General features: G+C 44.1%; 1 protein-coding gene across 2 annotated transcripts in view; it reads left to right on the top strand.

Annotated features, from left to right (window-relative positions):
* Positions 1-20,520, top strand: part of WDR47 (WD repeat domain 47) — a 357,246-nt gene that overhangs the window by 76,910 nt on the left and 259,816 nt on the right. For both annotated transcript variants that reach the window (XM_069232387.1, XM_069232388.1), the window contains one exon: positions 18,344-18,510. In XM_069232387.1, the coding sequence (XP_069088488.1) occupies positions 18,353-18,510 (158 nt within the window). In that variant the 5' untranslated portion in view covers positions 18,344-18,352. The remainder of the gene's footprint in view (positions 1-18,343; positions 18,511-20,520) is intronic.

Genomic DNA, 20,520 nt, shown 5'->3' with positions numbered 1-20,520 from the left:
GTTTGACATCGCTCAGAGTAATAATAAGAAAGTCTATATGCATCCAGCACATAAAAACACATTAGCCCTAGCTGCGGCATAGCCCTTTCTTAAAGGAACTTTAGCCGCACTGCAAAGCATCGGCGCTGCTGTACATCATGGCTACAGAACATTGGCAGTACCATTAGACAGACTTGTTGGCGTTGGCAATGCTTTTTTAAATCTGATTTTAGAATGCTTTAGTTCTCAGCAGAGCTTTTTGATAGACATTGAAAGCAGGTTTCATGATGTGACAGGTGGCAAAATCACCCATCATTCTTATGGTGATGTCATTGGCTAATGCATCGATTTATTTATTTATTATTTTGTTTTTCTGTTGGCTTTTGTCCTTCCCATTTTTACATTGGTGGTTGAATGCGTCCCCTGTAAGCGAATGCAGGGGTTGTCTACGGTTCACTTCCTACTTCTCTGGTTTGCCTCCTCTCACACTCTGTTTTCACACTCCTTTGGCATCACTGCAGAGGTGTTCACAGCTGCTGCACTGCTGTGAAATTGTGGATCAGGCTGGAAACAGTTTGATCTAATATGTGATGTTTTGGTGGACTGCTTCGTGTTCATACATTGGAACAGAGGTTTCAGACGGCAGAGCTCCCAGCCTTTGTGGGCCAGCTTCCAAGACTGCTTCTTAATATGAGCACGGGAGAAGTGAACTGTTCAGTGCCCAAGGGTTAGGGGCAAGGGTCACTTCCTTGTTCTACTTGCTAATGCCCCCAGCATACCTCCCTGGCTCAACGACCATACAGGGAGTGCAGAATTATTAGGCAAGTAGTATTTTTGAGGATTAATTTTATTATTGAACAACAACCATGTTCTCAATGAACCCAAAAAACTCATTAATATCAAAGCTGAATATTTTTGGAAGTAGTTTGTAGTTTGTTTTTAGTTTTAGCTATGTTAGGGGGATATCTGTGTGTGCAGGTGACTATTACTGTGCATAATTATTAGGCAACTTAACAAAAAAAAATATATACCCATTTAAATTATTTATTATTACCAGTGAAACCAATATAACATCTCAACATTCACAAATATACATTTATGACATTCAAAAACAAAACAAAAACAAATCAGTGACCAATATAGCCACCTTTCTTTGCAAGGACACTCAAAAGCCTGCCATCCATGGATTCTGTCAGTGTTTTGATCTGTTCACCATCAACATTGCGTGCAGCAGCAACCACAGCCTCCCAGACACTGTTCAGAGAGGTGTACTGTTTTCCGTCCTTGTAAATCTCACATTTGATGATGGACCACAGGTTCTCAATGGGGTTCAGATCAGGTGAACAAGGAGGCCATGTCATTAGATTTCCTTCTTTTATACCCTTTCTTGCCAGCCACGCTGTGGAGTACTTGGACGCGTGTGATGGAGCATTGTCCTGCATGAAAATCATGTTTTTCTTGAAGGATGCAGACTTCTTCCTGTACCACTGCTTGAAGAAGGTGTCTTCCAGGAACTGGCAGTAGGACTGGGAGTTGAGCTTGACTCCATCCTCAACCCGAAAAGGCCCCACAAGCTCATCTTTGATGATACCAGCCCAAACCAGTACTCCACCTCCACCTTGCTGGCGTCTGAGTCGGACTGGAGCTCTCTGCCCTTTACCAATCCAGCCACGGGCCCATCCATCTGGCCCATCAAGACTCACTCTCATTTCATCAGTCCATAAAACCTTAGAAAAATCAGTCTTGAGATATTTCTTGGCCCAGTCTTGACGTTTCAGCTTGTGTGTCTTGTTCAGTGGTGGTCGTCTTTCAGCCTTTCTTACCTTGGCCGTGTCTCTGAGTATTGCACACCTTGTGCTTTTGGGCACTCCAGTGATGTTGCAGCTCTGAAATATGGCCAAACTGGTGGCAAGTGGCATCGTGGCAGCTGCACGCTTGACTTTTCTCAGTTCATGGGCAGTTATTTTGCGCCTTGGTTTTTCCACACGCTTCTTGCGACCCTGTTGACTATTTTGAATGAAACGCTTGATTGTTCGATGATCACGCTTCAGAAGCTTTGCAATTTTAAGAGTGCTGCATCCCTCTGCAAGATATCTCACTATTTTTTACTTTTCTGAGCCTGTCAAGTCCTTCTTTTGACCCATTTTGCCAAATGAAAGGAAGTTGCCTAATAATTATGCACACCTGATATAGGGTGTTGATGTCATTAGACCACACCCCTTCTCATTACAGAGATGCACATCACCTAATATGCTTAATTGGTAGTAGGCTTTCGAGCCTATACAGCTTGGAGTAAGACAACATGCATAAAGAGGATGATGTGGTCAAAATACTAATTTGCCTAATAATTCTGCACTCCCTGTATAGGAGGGAGAAAAGGGGAAGGGGGAGAGGGAGAGCTGTTACTTCGGTTTCTGTTTCGGTTTCTTCGCTTTCTGAACCTGGCCTTTTACCTGTTTAATGGTGGAGTCCCAGACAAACTTCAGCCCCCATTTTGAAGTACTCTCAATAGAGTGTCTCTGTAGTAATTACTTCGGAAGACAGTAACCGTGATTCTCAGTACACATCGTAGGTTAGGTATCCATGTAGCTAAAGTAAATTAATCTGTGTCCAAGGTCTGTGCACAAAAAACAACCTACAATTAGTTTTGAAAACTAAACTGACAGCACAGAGTGTAAAGAGTTCGAAGTTGGGGTTTCGTTGTGTTCTTTTAAAAATACCCATAGAAAAAGGACATCTTTTTTACCCCCTCCCCATTTCATTGCAAATCTTTTGTTCTGTGTTATTGTCTCTTTAAGAGGTGCAATAACTAGGTACCCCAAACTCCGTTTTTATGTACTTCCAGCTGAGGCATACTCTTTGCTATATGAACAGAATGCACCTTTCATCTACAATGTTTCATAGGAGATGCCGAGCTTTCTGATTTGTCCTTGGCTGTTGCTCCCGATACGTGGTGATGCAGTCAGTCTAAAACTTTCAAACAAGAAACACTTTCTTACATAATTTCAAAGAGCAGTGCTGTGGGTCAGTAAGTATTCCTTGAAACAAACACAGCTGAAAGTGAAATCGGCAAGAAGCAAAACATAGGAAAGTTTGAGTTTATGTTAAGTTGGACTAACAAGAGATGAGTTACATCATCAGAAACTTGAGGCTTGACCTTAAAGGTCATGGTCCCTCCACGCCACTCGGAGCTAGTAATAAGTAGCATATGACTCTCTGCAGTGTATTCACTGGAAAAGAAACAAAGGTTACAAGGACATTATAGTTAGGAAATAGCATTGAAAAACCTTCAAATTTCACTAAATAAACCAAAGTTACAGGAACGTTATAGTTAGATTCAGATTTTATACACACAAAACCATAGAAATTTTTCTTATCTCCAGAAACTATAACTCGTAAGCTAAGTTAACTATAACTCGAGCCCCCACCATGCACATTTTTCTCCTCATAATGTTATTGTAAATGTTGCAGTGGTATTATCAATGATATCATAAAGATATCATAAAGATGTAGTGCATGGCGAGGGCGCACGTTTTGTAAACTCTGCTTTCTTAGTATAACGTCCCTGTAACCTTTTTTTTTTTTTTTTTTTTTTTTTTTTTTTTTTATAGTAAATTTCTTGTTTTATAAAAAAAATGTAAGTATTACTTAATTACACTACGTTAATCCAGCTGTTGCTGCGCATGACCAAAGGCTGTGTGTGTAGAGGGGTTGGTCACAGGCCAGGCCCTGCAGCAAACTCTGGATCTGTGACTGGATGTGGTAGTGGTTTTGTGGGCCTGTGGGTGGGGGAGTAATTGTTTTAATTGGGATCATCTTGATCGGCGGATCATTCGGGTATTTAAACAGGGGTGGGGGGTAGCGGTTGGGGGTCTCACTGAGCATCAAGGAGCATCTACAGATCCTTGCACCCCTTAAAAACACGTTTTTGTGAAATTTATTGCCCGTGAGGGGTCACTCACAGACCTCTTCATCAGTCCCATGGATCAGGGTACTGCTTCCCTGAGCCTTTCTGTCAGTTTTAAGTTTTATCCCACCGGACCCCTCAAAGGGACCAAGTCCTTATACACAAAATGGCAGCTGCAGCATTTCTCTTGGGTTGCGGCCAGCCAATTACGGCATTGTTGATGGTATGCAGATCCGTAGATCTGCGTCTCTAGATATATATAAATCTTTTTTCTTTAATAACTCCCAAATTACTGAACAGATTGAGACTAAGATCTTTCTAGTTCTAGCTTTCTGACAAATTTGACAAATCTTGTGTAATTCTATCCATCTGTTTGGGCTGTAGTCATATATAAAATCCCTTTTGGAAATTGCAAAGGGGGTAAATACGTTTTGGGACCTCCCCTCCTCCCTTTTTGTTTCTTGACGAATCACCCCAAAACTTTCCAGGCAGCAGCTGAAGTGAAATGCTAACTGATTTTTAAAGTTCGTGAAGATTTGTCAAACGGCATTCAAGTTATAAGCAAAACAAGAAATTATTTTTCTATGAAACTACGGCTTAACAGTAACTACCTACGAGAGAGAGAGAGAGAAAGAAAGCAACGTATACGGACACTTTAAATGCTGGTGGCTGGATCTCAGTTTGAAAAATGTTCCTGAGATAGATAGGCAATAATTGTCTGCATTTAAAACCTTGCTTGAATTCCATTAGGCCAAGGTGGTTGTAGGGCTTACCCAACCTTTATTCCCAATGTAGACAGATTTCCTTCCAAATTAAGACATTTTACTTCCAATCATTTTTCTTCTCCCTTACTCTTGCTCAACTTGATGTTGTTTCTGTCTAAGCAGAACCCTAGTTCAGTGTTTGTATTTCAGTTGTCTGTAATTTCTAGTGGTAATTCTGCCAACTCAGCTATGGTGACGGCCCCCGTTGTCTGATGAACTGCATGCTATATGAGTCTCTGCTGTACTGCTCATGAAAGAAATGTTCAAGTCTGTGTCTGAACACACTGCACAAGATCTACAACAACTTTGCTGGCTTACTCAAGGTGAGTGTCTGTCTCAGACATATGCAAGGCAGCAATGAGGTCTGCTCCACATTCATTCTAAAGGTCTTAAACTCTGAGTGTTCCACCCAAAGTTGAGGCACAGTTCTAAGGAATGTAATTAAGTAGGCCTAAGCTGACAAATGCAGCTTTCTCCCTTTCTATCTTCTTTTCTGTGCAACCACCCGACAATGAGAAAGGGCAAGAGCGAATGTGTAAGACTGGGGTGATGAAGAAACTTTAATGGTGATTCTCTTACTACTAATCAGCTAAATGGGAAGGCAAAGCAGTATCTGTTTTTAGTTTGCACCATAAAGGTGTATCCAAACATTAACATGCTAGGTTTACCTGAAGTAATGAATGCCAATTCAAAGTGAAGTTCCCTTTGAAGCTGTTCATAATATTTGTCTTTTTCTAGCTTAGTGAATCATTCAGTACTCTGCTGCAAATCTTACTGAAGGATGGCAGTATTTATTCATCAGATATATAGCAGGGTTGATGGAAGACACTCTGAGAGGGCACATGAATGTAGGATGCATGGCTTGTTTTATGGGGCAAATCATGTGGAAAGTCTAGGTGCTCTCTCTTCTGAGTAGGCCAGACTAGGAATCTGGCAGGTGGAGGTCTACTTCTAAAGGCAAATAGTGTTTTTGTTTTAATTTTTTTGATTTTAACATTAAGGGTTAATGGATTGAGGGGCAAAAATACACATTACTTTTGCTGCAAGCAAGTAGAGCAAGGAATAGTTCTATGTGGGATGTTTAGCAGGGCTGCTTCTTCCTTCAGCACATTCTTCCTTCCGCACAAATCAAATTGAGGGTAAAATGTGTATTTTACAGTGCACTGTTCTTGAGAAATTTGAAGACAAGCCAAGGCTTTTCACTGCTGTTCAAGTAATAGCTTATGGAATTGAATAATGACCTGGTCTCCTGTCATTTTTCAAGTGTATGAAGCATCTGCGGTCACTTGCATGGCGAAGACGCAAGTGATAGTTACCTTAGGGCGCGAGTTATAGTTACTTGAAATAAGTCTAACTGCTGAATTTCTATGGTTTTGTACGAGTAATCTTGGAACCTAACTATAACGTACCTGTAACCTTTGTTTTTATTCAGTGACTTTCTATGTTTTTTTTATGTAAAGTAGTTTAAATTTCTATACGTTAATCCAACCACCACGTGCATGGCATTTGGCCATGCGCTGCACGGGTTGCCTGCAGGGCCTGGCCTGTGCCCAGGGCCTGCAGCTTATTACCACCCAAGTCAGTGGGGGTTGACCACAGGGCCTGTCTCTGGTTCTCTGAGTGGGTGCATGAGTGTCTGAGTGGGTGCATAAGTCTCTGAGTGCATGTATAAGTGAATAAAGTAGTGTATGAAAGTCTGTGAATGTTTTTTTTTTTTTTTTTTTTTTTTGCTCATTCGTGATTAATCAAGAATAATCTTGATTACATGTGAATATTGCGCATGGTGAAGAAAACACATTTTAAACCAATAATTTGACCCTCAAACACCTCTATATCACAGCCCTGTGGATGGGTACCTCCATCCTGTCCCCTTATGCTGCTTTTCATTTTGTTTTTCAGGCCTGGGGATAGTCTCCTGGGACCTTAAAATGGCAGCTGCAACTTTCTGTTCAGGTTGTGGCCAGCAAATTACAGTGCTTCTATTCTGATGCGCATTTGCAAATATTCGCGATTAATCGTGAATTATTCACAACCTCAGATACAGGGAGTGCAGAATTATTAGGCAAATGAGTATTTTGACCACATCATCCTCTTTATGCATGTTGTCTTACTCCAAGCTGTATAGGCTCGAAAGCCTACTACCAATTAAGCATATTAGGTGATGTGCATCTCTGTAATGAGAAGGGGTGTGGTCTAATGACATCAACACCCTATATCAGGTGTGCATAATTATTAGGCAACTTCCTTTCCTTTGGCAAAATGGGTCAAAAGAAGGACTTGACAGGCTCAGAAAAGTAAAAAATAGTGAGATATCTTGCAGAGGGATGCAGCACTCTTAAAATTGCAAAGCTTCTGAAGCGTGATCATCGAACAATCAAGCGTTTCATTCAAAATAGTCAACAGGGTCGCAAGAAGCGTGTGGAAAAACCAAGGCGCAAAATAACTGCCCATGAACTGAGAAAAGTCAAGCGTGCAGCTGCCACGATGCCACTTGCCACCAGTTTGGCCATATTTCAGAGCTGCAACATCACTGGAGTGCCCAAAAGCACAAGGTGTGCAATACTCAGAGACATGGCCAAGGTAAGAAAGGCTGAAAGACGACCACCACTGAACAAGACACACAAGCTGAAACGTCAAGACTGGGCCAAGAAATATCTCAAGACTGATTTTTCTAAGGTTTTATGGACTGATGAAATGAGAGTGAGTCTTGATGGGCCAGATGGATGGGCCCGTGGCTGGATTGGTAAAGGGCAGAGAGCTCCAGTCCGACTCAGACGCCAGCAAGGTGGAGGTGGAGTACTGGTTTGGGCTGGTATCATCAAAGATGAGCTTGTGGGGCCTTTCGGGTTGAGGATGGAGTCAAGCTCAACTCCCAGTCCTACTGCCAGTTCCTGGAAGACACCTTCTTCAAGCAGTGGTACAGGAAGAAGTCTGCATCCTTCAAGAAAAACATGATTTTCATGCAGGACAATGCTCCATCACACGCGTCCAAGTACTCCAGCGTGGCTGGCAAGAAAGGGTATAAAAGAAGGAAATCTAATGACATGGCCTCCTTGTTCACCTGATCTGAACCCCATTGAGAACCTGTGGTCCATCATCAAATGTGAGATTTACAAGGAGGGAAAACAGTACACCTCTCTGAACAGTGTCTGGGAGGCTGTGGTTGCTGCTGCACGCAATGTTGATGGTGAACAGATCAAAACACTGACAGAATCCATGGATGGCAGGCTTTTGAGTGTCCTTGCAAAGAAAGGTGGCTATATGGGTCACTGATTTGTTTTTGTTTTGTTTTTGAATGTCAGAAATGTATATTTGTGAATGTTGAGATGCTATATTGGTTTCACTGGTAATGATAAATAATTGAAATGGGTATATATATTTTTTTGTTAAGTTGCCTAATAATTATGCACAGTGATAGTCACCTGCACACACAGATATCCCCCTATCATAGCTAAAACTAAAAACAAACTACAAACTACTTCCAAAAATATTCAGTTTTGATATTAATGAGTTTTTTGGGTTCATTGAGAACATGGTTGTTGTTCAATAATAAAATTAATCCTCAAAAATACAACTTGCCTAATAATTCTGCACTCCCTGTATACAGATTTGGATTTTCTTTAATTTCTCGTAAACTTCTGAACAGATTTACACCAAAAAGCCAAAAGCACAATCTGCGGAACAAAATCTAACTTTCTGCCAATTTGATGCAATTCCGTCCAGCGGTTCGGGCTGTAGTTGTGGTGAAAACTTCTATGGGAATTAACAAGGGAAACACTTGTTTTTTTTTACTCACCCCCCCTCTGTTTTCTCTGCCCCTGCCTGATGGATCACCCCGAAACTTCCTATGCGCAACAAGAATCACCAGCACACTTTTCAAGAAGATACATCAAACGACACCAAAGATGTAAGCAAGTCAAAAAATGCTTTTTGTTAGAAAACATCATCCTAACTATAAGTATCTACTAGTGAAATATACATAAATATATATATATATATATATATGTGTGTGTGTCATTAAAGCTATCTTTGTAGATTTTGAGGTGTCTTAGTATGAGAGACAAATTAAGTGCCATGGCAAAGAAGAAGTGCATTCTTGAAGTAATGAAAAGTCCACAACATCAACAACATGTGGCCTCCAGTAACCTAATTAATCACAGAAATGTATGTTAAAAATGATTTGGAAATTTACCTTTTAAGCCATAAGTATGCTTTTCAGTAAAGGCTCTAAATATGTCTCAAAATAGCAATTTTAATTTTTAATAAATTAACTTATTTTAATATCAGCTTTTCGTTTTCTTTAAAAAAAACTCCAGAATAATACATGTTGTGTGCTGTGAAATCAGCCTCCTGACAGACGAGGTACCCATGTGGCATCATAGTTTCAGACTTCTGAATTGTTCTTTCCCCATGATGCCCCAGTTACACTCTCAAAGTTCCATAATTCTCCAGTTGGCACAGTTATATCACTTCCATAGGTTAATTTCCCAAATGTCTCCCTTAACAAGTTAGCAAAGTTACCTGTTTGTGTACATCTTTGCTGGCAGAGGAGCGCAAAACTACCCACTGACTGAACCTGTTATGAATTGCTGCTTACGGGTTGAGATCCTAGCATGGGTTAAGGAGTAGATAACTCTTTTTAGGGTCACAGCCAAATGTGTGCCTTGTCCACTGGTCATAAGAAACAAACAGTTGGTGGCTGGGATTATAGTGCACACACTCTGTGTTGTCCTTGAACTACAACAAACATTTCTCAGTTCCAAATAATATTGGGTGCCCAAAATCCAGGAGAGCTACCTCTTCTTCTGAAGCTGGAAAGTCCGCCAAAATACAGTAGTAGATTTCAAGCACTCCACAGTATTATCACGGTGTAGTACCAAAATGATTCCTCCATCAAAGAGTCTTCATTATACACACCTTGGCATACAGTTTCCCAGAAATCTTCAGAATAGGTTTTAACATTGAGGAGCATCCAGAAACAGAGCCAACGTGTTTCGTCTGCACAGACCGAGTAATTGCAAACTTCATCAGGGCTTTCAACAGAGTAACTAATATCCTGCCTTTCCCAGAAATTGAGTACAGAATAAATCATCACCTAAATTTACATAAGATGTGGTTAAGTATTTCATCTGTCATATTATCCTTTGTGTAAGTTCACCTGGGAGAGTGCTCCCAAAAATACATGAAGTACCACGTGTTAAGTGACGGCTTGTAGCCACTGGTCATTTTTCTAGTATGGAATGGGGGAGTGCTGAACAGTGATTGTGCAGGAAGACTACCCCATTCTTTATTTACAAGTTACCCAGGCACCACTCCACAAAAGGCTGGAAGGGTTCTGAAGGCTGCATGCAACAAAGTAGGCAGGAGAGGTCAGAGTCATGCACTAGGGCCAAAACCCAGGAGCCTTACAAGCCCATTCACCAATGAGAATCATCGTCCTTTAGGCTCACTGTACAATGGTAGGTGAGAATGTGCAGTTATGGGATATGAGGAGACCTGAGAAGCCTGGTCAGTGTAGTGAATCTTGACCAGACCAGTATTGTTTTAATGTTGTCTAGTTTATACAGCTTTTGCAGGTTTAAACCTATGAATTGCTTCGCATCCAAGCCCATGGAATGTTAATTTGATGCTCACAGACCCTGATTCTTTAATATTTTCTTGTGACTAACTGTTGTGGTACTCTTTGCTTATTCCTGAATTCTACTAGTAACTAAGGAGTAAGTGAGTCACACTTGAAATGTACTCCTGAAATTCAGCAGTAAGCCAGAAAACACCGCCAGAAGAAACGCACCCTTTCATAGCAAATCTGTGAAAAGGGCCAAGAATGTCCTTGTGTTTATGCTGTAGAGAGACCATTTGGCCTTCAGTAGTTAAGCCAGTGATAAGTGTTGTAAGGTCCCTTATGTTAGTGACATATTCTTGTCAATGCTTCTGCTATGAGGGTTGATCCGTGGGAGACAAAGTGGATTCAGAAACTTTGTCACAAAGAATTCCAGCAAAGGCACTCATTTGGTGGGGGGCGTGGCTTGGCCAATCAGCAAGATGTCCGCCACACTGTGAGGTTCTGCGCGGCAGGGGACCTACCTGCTGCATTTCTCCTGTTTTTGCAGCGCCTCGCCCTTCTTCCTCGTCTGTGCCGGTGGCAGGGACCTGCGGAGACTGTTGGCTCCGAGTCAGAGCTGGATTAGCGATGTGCGCTGTGCTTGCTGCCATAGCCCTGCTTGGAGGCGGGGCTTGTGTGCTTGAGTGAGGCTTCGCCTGCCTCACGGCTTGGTCTGCTGGGGCGGACGCCGCAGGGAGCGGCTTCTTTGGCTGTGCCTACTCCTTTCTGCCCCCGCGATTGGAGTCCTGGTCTGGGGGCTGCCCTCGCGTCTTGCGAGGTGAGTGCTGTGCTTTTTGCCCCTGCAGTGCCCTCTGGGCAGCCATATCCGGCCGCGGGCCACTGTGGGTGCACCGGCGGTCGCTGGGGGAGAGGGACCTCCTCTGCTGCTGGCGGCCCAATGCGCCACCGATTAGATTGTTTTTTGTGCCGGCAGGCCTGGGTTCTTAGTGGGGGCTTGCGGCGGGCCGGTCCAGCGTGCCGCCCTATATCTAGGAGGGGCCCTGTCAGCGGCTGGGACGGGCCGCGGGCCCCTGTGGATGTGTGGGCCTGCCTGGCCCCTTGAATAGGGGCCCTTTTTGGTACAATGGATTGCCAGCTTGGATTACTGATGCCCTTGGTAGAGAAGACCCTTACAAGCCTCCTTTGGTGCTGTCTGCATGGTGCGCAGTCTCCCTGTCGAAGATCCGCCTTCTCTTGTTTCTATTGAGACTCTATTCTTGACGGGCCTCGTAGATTATCGGCGGCGACTCCTTTTTTTGCGTGGCCCTGTGCTTGGTGGCCCTGCTGGGTTTGGGCCCCTCTGGCTGGTTTCTAAGTCAGCAATTGCCTGCGTGGCACTTTCTGCGGGCTTGGCTTTGACACTTGCCCCCCCCCCCGTCTTGTTACATGAGAGCTGCCGGGCGGTGGTCCCCTTGCGGGGCCTTTGTCTTCGGGGGGCCCGCTGCTGGCCAGATGTCTGCTGCTGCGATACGTGGGTGGGCGTGCGCCACCGGCCTGCCTGTCTGGGGGGAGCATGGGGAAGGCTGATTAGCAGCAAACTAAGTTAACTTTTGAGAGTGGGAGGATGAAAAGTGGCTCATCTAGCCAGATGGCTGACGATTTCCCGCATGTGGAGGAGCCACCTATGGCATCCATGAAGGCTATGTTTGTTGATCTTAAGCATAGTCTGGCTAGTGTTGATGCCAGGCTAGACCATCTTGTGGTCATGACACACGCTTTGAGCAGTTGGAGTCCCGCACCTCGAATCTGGAGGATGAACGTCGCGGAGATGATGAGAAGCTGTTGCACATGGAGCGTGTGTTGGAAATCATCAGGAGTAACAATTAGGACCTGGAAGCTTGATCTCACCGAAATAATGTCCGCATTCTAGGCCTCCCAGAGTTGACAGACGTGGGGCGTGTGGAAGACTTTGTTGAGACTGTGTTCTCTACATTGTTTCCTGGGGAGCTTTCCCGGATGTTGGTGGTGGAGAGGGCCCACAGATCTCTGGGGCCGCGGCCTCCGCGGGGGGCTCCGGCCCACCCCATTATTGTAAGGTTACTAAATTACAGAGACAGAGATACTGTATTACGCCTAGCTAGGATGCGCCGGCTGGTAGTATACAACAACGCGGAGTTGAATTTTTCCTGTGATTACACTCCTGGGGTGCAGGCTGCTCGCAAGGCCTTCTTGCCGGTTAAACGCGTCTTAAGCCAGACCAATGCAAAATATTCCCTCATTTACCCGGCTAAGCTGCGTGTCCGAAATAAGGGCACTTTGCATTTTCTTACGGACCCGAAACTGGCTGCGAAGTATGCTAAATCTGTCCCCAGAAGGAAGCAGTCGGACGCAGTCGGATGGCCTGCGTTCAGCTAAGGCCCATGTGACGCTGCCTGGAAACACGTAGCCTACACCTCAGTGGCTGATTTGCATGTGGGACGGGCTGCTTGCAATACTCCCCTTTATTGTTGACCCCCCTGCCCCCTTTGGACGGCCTCGTTGACCGGATGAGTCCACCTCGAATGTTCACCATCATGTTGTGGGACTTGTATTTGGGGATAGGTGTTTTTTTTAGCATGGACCCGGTTGGGGGGGTCTGCGTGGGTGGGGAGTTGGAATGTTCTGTGTTTGGTTTGTACCCTCTCTTTTCTTTCCTTTGCGCCTGTTCTCTTCCTTGAATGCCTTGGACGCTTTTTCTGTGACGTCAGGGGGAGCTACATAGTTGGTAGGACGACGTTATGGCGCAAGATAGTGTGACCCATGTGCGCTGCCTCATTTGGAATGTCCACGGGTTGAATGATGGGCGCAAGATGCGGTTGATATCTGCGTATGCTCAGCGACATGCAATAGATGTTTGCATGTTACAGGCGACCCATCTGGTAGATGCCACCAAGCATCGACTAAAGGCTGGTTGGATTGGTGAATGGCATGCTGTGATGTACTCGCGTTACGCGCATGGTGTGGCGATTTTGATTCGGAAGGGGCTGTAGTGGCACACTGAGAAGGTGCTTGTAGATCCTAATGGTCGTTATGTGATGCTGCGGGGAACATTGTTGGACAGGCCGTGCAGACTGGTATCGCTATATGGCCAAATTCTGATGACCCTGAATTCTTTGGAGAAGTGGGGAGATTAATTGATTCGCTGGGTCCTTGCTGTGGGGGGGCGATTTCAACGTGGTGCTGTATTATGAGGCGGATCGCGAGAGTCGGGCCAGACCGCAGCATGTGGCGGCTGCCCTGGTGCTGTCCCGGGTCATGGAGGATGGGGCCATGGTGGATTTATGGAGAGAAAAACATGGTACTGATAGGGAAGGCACTTGCGTTAATTATGTGCACGGCAGTTGGTCGTGTCTAGACCGCTGGCTTGGCACTAGAGATGTGACACTTTGGGTGCGCTTCATTGAGCATATTGCCCACACTCTGTCAGATCACTCTCCAGTCGTGATGGGATTGGCTGTACTGGGTGGCCCGGGTCGCTCCTTTATGTGGAAGCTGCCTCCTGGGGCGCTGAAAGATCAGGTATTTAGAGATGAGGTCCGTAACACTATTGTTCACTACTTTGCAGAGAACCGGGGGTCGGTGGCCTCTGCCGGTACAATGTGGGAGGCCTTTAAGGTGGTGATCCGGGGGGTTTGCCTTTCTAAACAGCATGGTCTGCTGAGGGCACTGCGTCGGGAGCTAGCAGAGTTGGAGGCCCAGATTTCTGATCTCGAAAGGCGCTTGATTTTGAACTGGTCGGCGGACCTGCTGGCAGCCTTGTGGGGGGAAGATGACAGTTTCAGGAGGCTACTCTTCGTCAGGTCTGTCTTTTGGGGAAAACTGAGACGGCAAGGAGATATGGCGAAGGGGATAGAGCTGGCTGTACCCTAGCTGCAATGCTTCGCAAGCCGTGGGCGAGTAACTATATTGTTGAGCTGACTGACTCGTATGGTGCGTGTCGTACTGGTACTGACGTGATCAAGAATATCCTATCTGTTTTCTACTCGTCCCTCTATGCTGAGCCCCCTGGGATGAACATGGCATCCATTGCTAACTATTTTGAAGATCTTAGTCTACTGTGGTTTGAGAGGGCGCACAGTCAATATTTAGATACCCCCTTTACGGTAGAGGATGTCGTTCAGGCAATCCGCAGTTTGCCTGGGGATAAAGCCCCTGGATTGGGCGGTCTGCCACCGGCCTTTTATAAGGAGTATGCTGATTGGCTTCCTTGAGGTGTACGCACAGGCTCTTGAGACTAGGATCCTTCCACCCTCACTGCGCGGAGCTCTTATTGTCCCTATTTTAAAACTTGGCAAGGACACGTGCTCTTGTGATCCCTGTAGGCCTCTTTTTGTTAATAAATATTGATAATAAGATCCTGGCTAAACTTATTGCGGCACATTTGCAGCCTTTGCTTCCCACTCTAGTACTGCCGGACCAGTCGGGTTTTGTACTGGGGCGATCTACCTTATATAACCTCTGGATGTATTTTGCAATCTCCCGTATGATTGACCCTGAAGAGTGTGCGGCGGTGGTGTTGCTGGATGCCGCTAAGGCCTTTGACTCTTTGGCATGGCAGTTTATGTTTGCATTGCTGGCTCGGGTGGGACTGAGCTCAAAATTCATACAGCTGATTCGCCTGCTATACACGCAGCCATCCGCGTGGCTGAGAGTTAATGGCACCATACCTAATCCTTTTTCGATAGCTAAAGGCACTCACTAGGGATGCCCACTCTCTCCGCTGCTCTTTGCTGTAGCGATAGAGCCGCTTGGGGCCTGCTTGCGCCAACATCATAATCACAGTGGCTTGGCCTTGCTTGACGAGATAATTGAATTCGGACGGATATCTGGGATCAATATTAATTGGTCCAAATCGGTAGTGATACCTTTATCTGTGGCTACAGTGCAGTTCACCTCTCGATACCCCCTCTGTTGGACGGAGGGGCCTGTGAGATACCTGGGTATATGGCTGAGCAGGGACACTGATATGCTCTGGTCAGCTAACTATGGTCGTGCTATTATGTGGTTGGAGGAGAAGATTGAGAGGTGGCGCTCTCTGCCGCTTTCGCTGGCCGGTCACATTGCTATAGCGAAGATGGTTGTCTTGCCCAGGTTCTTGTATCTCTTTATCAACATACCTCTGATTCTTACCTCTAGTTTTTTGAAACAGCTTCGATTTGCTCTTGTAACTTTGGCCTGGGCTGGTCGACACCCCAGAATATCCTGGGAAAAACTGACGCTTCCGTTTGAGCAGGGTCGGTTGACGGCCCCGGACCTGGCACTATACTACCATTGTGCTCAGCCTTACTTTGCACATTTTTGGATTCACCCTATCAGATATTTACCCCACTTGGCGCCTGAAAGTCATGCTGTGTGGCCGGATAGATTGCTATGGCTACGGAGGGCTAGGCCCAGAACGTGGAGGTTGACACAGTGGCGTGCACGGCCGGCGCATGGAGGGCGCTACTGTGACGCGCGGCTGTGGGAGAGGCCTTTGCCTCCCTTAATATCGGTTCTGGATGTGGGCGATCAACGGCTGTCAAAGGATGTTCGTATTTGTGAGTTCCTTCTTGAGGCTGGTTTGTCCACCTCAGGATCTTGGTTTCCGGAGGGGAGATTTATCTCCTTGGAGACCACGCTTGGCAGAGTACCCGATACTGCGCTGCACCGACTATATTTCCTTAGGCTTTGCGCTATGCTACATGCTCGCTATCCCTGCTTCCCTGCAGTGCCTGTGGAATGTGGGGCGCTGGAGCTCCTGTATCAGGCGCAATCCCCACATAAGCTTATCACTAGGTTATATGTCTGTATGAAGCGTGAGATGGAGGGACCAGAGGCTACAGCTAAAGCCCTATGGGAGATGGATATGGGGGAAATCATTTCTGATGAAGAGTGGCGATGCTGCTGTGTGCATATGCGAGCGCTGTCCCCTAACTACAGATTGTGCTTTATACTTTTCAATTTTTTCATCGCCTGTATTATACTCCTCGTAGGCTGAAGGATATGGGCCTTCGGGCTGAAGCGCATTGTGTGAGATGCCGGGCCCCTGATGCGGACTTCTTGCATCTGGAGTGGAGCTGCACGATGCTGAGCGTGTATTGGGCGGAGGTGTTGCGAGCGATTGAGGAGATGCCTGGGACCCGGCTGTCGCGCTCCCCTAAGCTTGCCCTTCTGGGATACGTCGAGGACCTCCCGGTTGCACATAGACACATGATAGAACTGCTACTGCTATTGGCTAAGCACAGAGTTGCGAGGTGTTGGGGGAGACGTCGATTCCCCACTGTGCTGAGTGGTTACGTGATGCCTCGTATTGCCAGGACCAGCTACAGATATACTGGGACCTCATGCCAGAGGGATCCCGACCGCAGGCAATTTGGGGCCCCCCTGTGCTCCTTTTTGGAGACCTGCTTATTGACCAACGTCCTGTCATTTGCACCCCAAGTGTTTGCGGTATCTTCATGCTCCCCTGATATTTCACTATATGTTGTTGTATTCATGTATGCGTCCGGGCGGCTGCGCTGTTCCTTTCCTCTCTTTGTTCCGTACTACTCTTTCCTCTCTGTTCCCTGTCAATTATATGTGCAGGTCGTTTTAGCTCACATGTAGTGCCTGCTCGGAGGTCCCATTGATGTGAATTGGATACTTCTGTGGTTAATAGAGACTATTTGCCTCTGTGCTGAATTCCACGTCTTTTGGGTACTGGACCTTACTGCTTCTTATGTTTGTATTGTACTTGTAGAGCACATCGATGACCTTATGGATTTGTATGTTTGTTGTTGTTCTCAATAAAGTTTAAAAAAAAAAAGCACTCATTTGGTCTCTTCATAGTATTAGATTTGTTCTGTAAATATAAGTCTCATTACCGTAGGAATGTGACCAGCAAAAAGTAAAATAGTATGCTCATGGCGCATATCAAGAAAACACTATGCAAGTCAAATTAATAGAGCATAATAAATAAAAAAATCATTAGATTGAGCAACAGCATTCTGTGCATGACAAGACCAAAGTTCTTTAAAATATGCTTCCATTAAAACTGTGCCCATAAATTAAGCGTTCTAAAAAGAGCTCAATTGTGCTGTGCTAAGGTATTCTCCTACAACACGAACTTTCTTAAAATTAGCTCATAGAGAGTGAGATTATGCTCTAAAATGTGCCCATGTCGTGTGCCTGTAAAGAAAATAAGTTAATTGCCAACAACTTTGTCTTCTCACATGGTTTTGAACAATACCAACAATTATCATATTTAAACAAACTGTGAGACATTTAATACATAACATTCTGTCAACATCAGAAATGGGAACCGAGATATTACATGAAAATGAAAACATTTAATTTTGCTTTCCCTCTGGGCACTTGTATCTAAAATACAAATACACTATGATTTTCTGTGTGAACATTCATTACATTCATGAAAGCTATCCACCAGAAATACAATTACAACTTCCTGTGCTTAATTTGTAAAAGAATGAGTGCTGGTGCATACGGCTCTGCTCAGAGATCTGTGGTCAGTGCAATTAAATGTGCCCAGTACAAAGTCTGCGTAGTTTTGAATCCACCTCAAACCTCTTTAACCAAATACCATACACTCTCTTCCCTCTTACCTCACTCTTACAGAATCCTGCTTTCTAAATTTTTTGACATTTTCTGTTTTTTCTAATCCTCTGTCTTCCTGCTTTTTTTGTTTTTCCTTATCTTATGTTCAGTAAATGTCTAATTCAGAAAAATACTTGCTGGTCCTCCAAAACCATTGTGGGTGCCCCCAAAAGGTTGCCATCTGCTCAAATTAAGCACTGACAATCTCAAAATATTTTGCATTCTTTGCACAATATTTTTCTGAACATGCTTCATGCTGAAGGAAAACATTACATAAATATAACAATATGAGCACATTTGCACTTCTGGCAAAATATGCTGCAGACTTTGTCCTGCTTGTTAGCTGTAGAAAGATAGACCAGCAAGCCAGGCATCTTTAAACAAATCCACAATATTTTCTATTTTAACAGAGAAAGAAACTCATGCACATTTTTTGTCATACCATTTTAATGTGTATGTTGTTAGCAGCTACAAAATGATGTCTTACATTTCTAATGTGTTAATTAGCTTTATCATTCTCTTTTTTTAATTTTTTTTAAGGCTTTCAACATGACGGCAGAAGAAACAATAAATGTTAAAGAGGTGGAGATAACTAAACTGATATTGGATTTCTTGAATTCAAAGAAACTTCACATCAGCATGCTGTCCCTGGAGAAGGAAAGTGGTGTGATAAATGGTCTCTTCTCAGATGATATGCTTTTCTTGAGGTATGACTTACTCATCTCTGAGTCAAAGTACTAAAGAGCTTCTCTTTTGTAAAAGAGGAGCATCAACTGACCAAAAACATAATCAACTATGTTTGCATAATCAGATGCTCCACCGTGTACTTTTGTGGGTACAGTAGTGACACGCTAGGCCTTTTCTGGAGGCCAACGAGACCAGTCAGGCTGAATAGAGCCCTGTTTTTTTCCCTATTAGTGCAATGTTGTGTTTTGATGTCAGCAAGTTAGCTGTATCCTCAAAAAGTATTCTGGATGTCTTTAAACTCTGAAATATCCACCACAGCATTGGCATATCACTTAAAGTGTGCTTTTGTTTTTGAAATATTTATAGACTATATTGGCAAATATTCAGGGAATATGAGATAGACTGGATTTTACATCTGTAGGCCTTCTTGTGAACTTTTTGAAGCCTGTTGGTGACTTTTTTGGGAAAACCCTTTAGGCTGTTTTATAGTAGGTATGCAATGACTATTGGTTTGGTGGGCCGAGCAGTGCAGCACGTTTGTAGGAAACGAAGAATGTTTGAATCATTGACAGTTAAAAGTGGCATGGTGACCACTGTCTGTGGGCACAAAAAGAAAAGTGTTAGCCAAGTAACCTTTAATTTTTGTAGTGTAGAAATTACTGAATGTTGCATTAGCTCTTGAAAAAATGTGAAATATCTAATTAGAGAAATATGCCATTTTTGTGTAAGTAAATCAGCTATTGGTCTGTGTTACTGGATACCTACTTGCTTGATTTAGTCTTTGTTTTTGAGACCATGCATTTTTCCTTACTTTTGTTTAACAGCACATTTTCTTCTGTTAAATAAGGTTCACTATGCCAATTAATGAGATCAGTGTTACACGAGGGGCGACATGAGAGCTGTAGAACGCTCTTTGAAAACACTTTCATCCTGACGGCTCCCAGTGTGAAGTCTAGCTCTGATCAAAGTAGTTTTCAAGCTTTTCTAAAGTGGAGATGGTTTGTTTTTTCATTTCTTTTGTCTTGAGTGTGTTCTAGAGAAATAAGCACTGCCCTTCTGTAAGTCACATTTGATCCAAACTATGATTGGTAGATTCTCAAAGTGTAAACACACTAATACTACTTTTTTCGTAAAGTGCTTAATGCCACAGTTTATGCCATTTCTAATGCTGCTGTCAAATAATTTTACTCATTTTATTTCTGCTCAGTTAATTAACCACAAAATAATAGAGACTGGGTTCACCCTACTTGAATTCACACTTGCAGCCTGTAGGCCGTTAATGATGACCGTAGCAACCCACCAAGATTCCTAGTAGGGGCCTAAGGGGTGTGTGGCATTTTCTGTACAGATCCCCAATTCCTGTTCCAAAATGTCCTTTGCATTGTCTTTTGGATTGTAATCAGACCTTTACAGGTAGCCAGTGGGGTGATTTTAGGGTTGTTTGTTATGTTTTTTTGTTTCTACAAATTTAGGCTCAGTCTAGTTGCCTAGTTTTGTAACATTTGATACCTGGACTTCCTTTCTGAGAAGCATCACAAATGGCTCTGCAGGTACTCATGAATGTTTTGAAGAATTTACATTTGGACATTTGTTTGAAACTGGCTCTTTATATGATATATCAAAATGTGATGTATCGGGCAAAGTGTTCAGGGGTTCCCTTACCAGTTGAGAGGGGCTTGCTCTAGCAATCCCAAGGTGCTCTTTTAGGGGGTAGTGTGGTTGAACAGCCTTAGGCTTATCAGAGAGGAGTGTTAGATATCTACTAGAGGCAAACAGTCCTTAAATGAGACACAAAACTTTGTAAGGAGATCTACACCAATTTACATAAACAATAAATATAGGAAGTTTGCTCTGTATATACTATTTCAAAGTAAGAAATAGTGTGCACAGAGTCCAAGGGTTTCCCTTAGAGGTAAGATAGTGGCAAAATTAGATAATACTAATGCTCTATTTGTGTAGTGTGGGGGAGCAGTAGGCTTATCAGAGGGTAGTGGTAAGCATTTGTTGTACACACAAAGGCAATAAATGAG

The sequence above is a fragment of the Pleurodeles waltl genome, chromosome 4_2, assembly GCF_031143425.1.
Source record: "Pleurodeles waltl isolate 20211129_DDA chromosome 4_2, aPleWal1.hap1.20221129, whole genome shotgun sequence".
NCBI classification, from domain to species: Eukaryota; Metazoa; Chordata; class Amphibia; order Caudata; family Salamandridae; genus Pleurodeles; species Pleurodeles waltl.
This window is presented reverse-complemented; position numbering and strand designations above follow the sequence as displayed.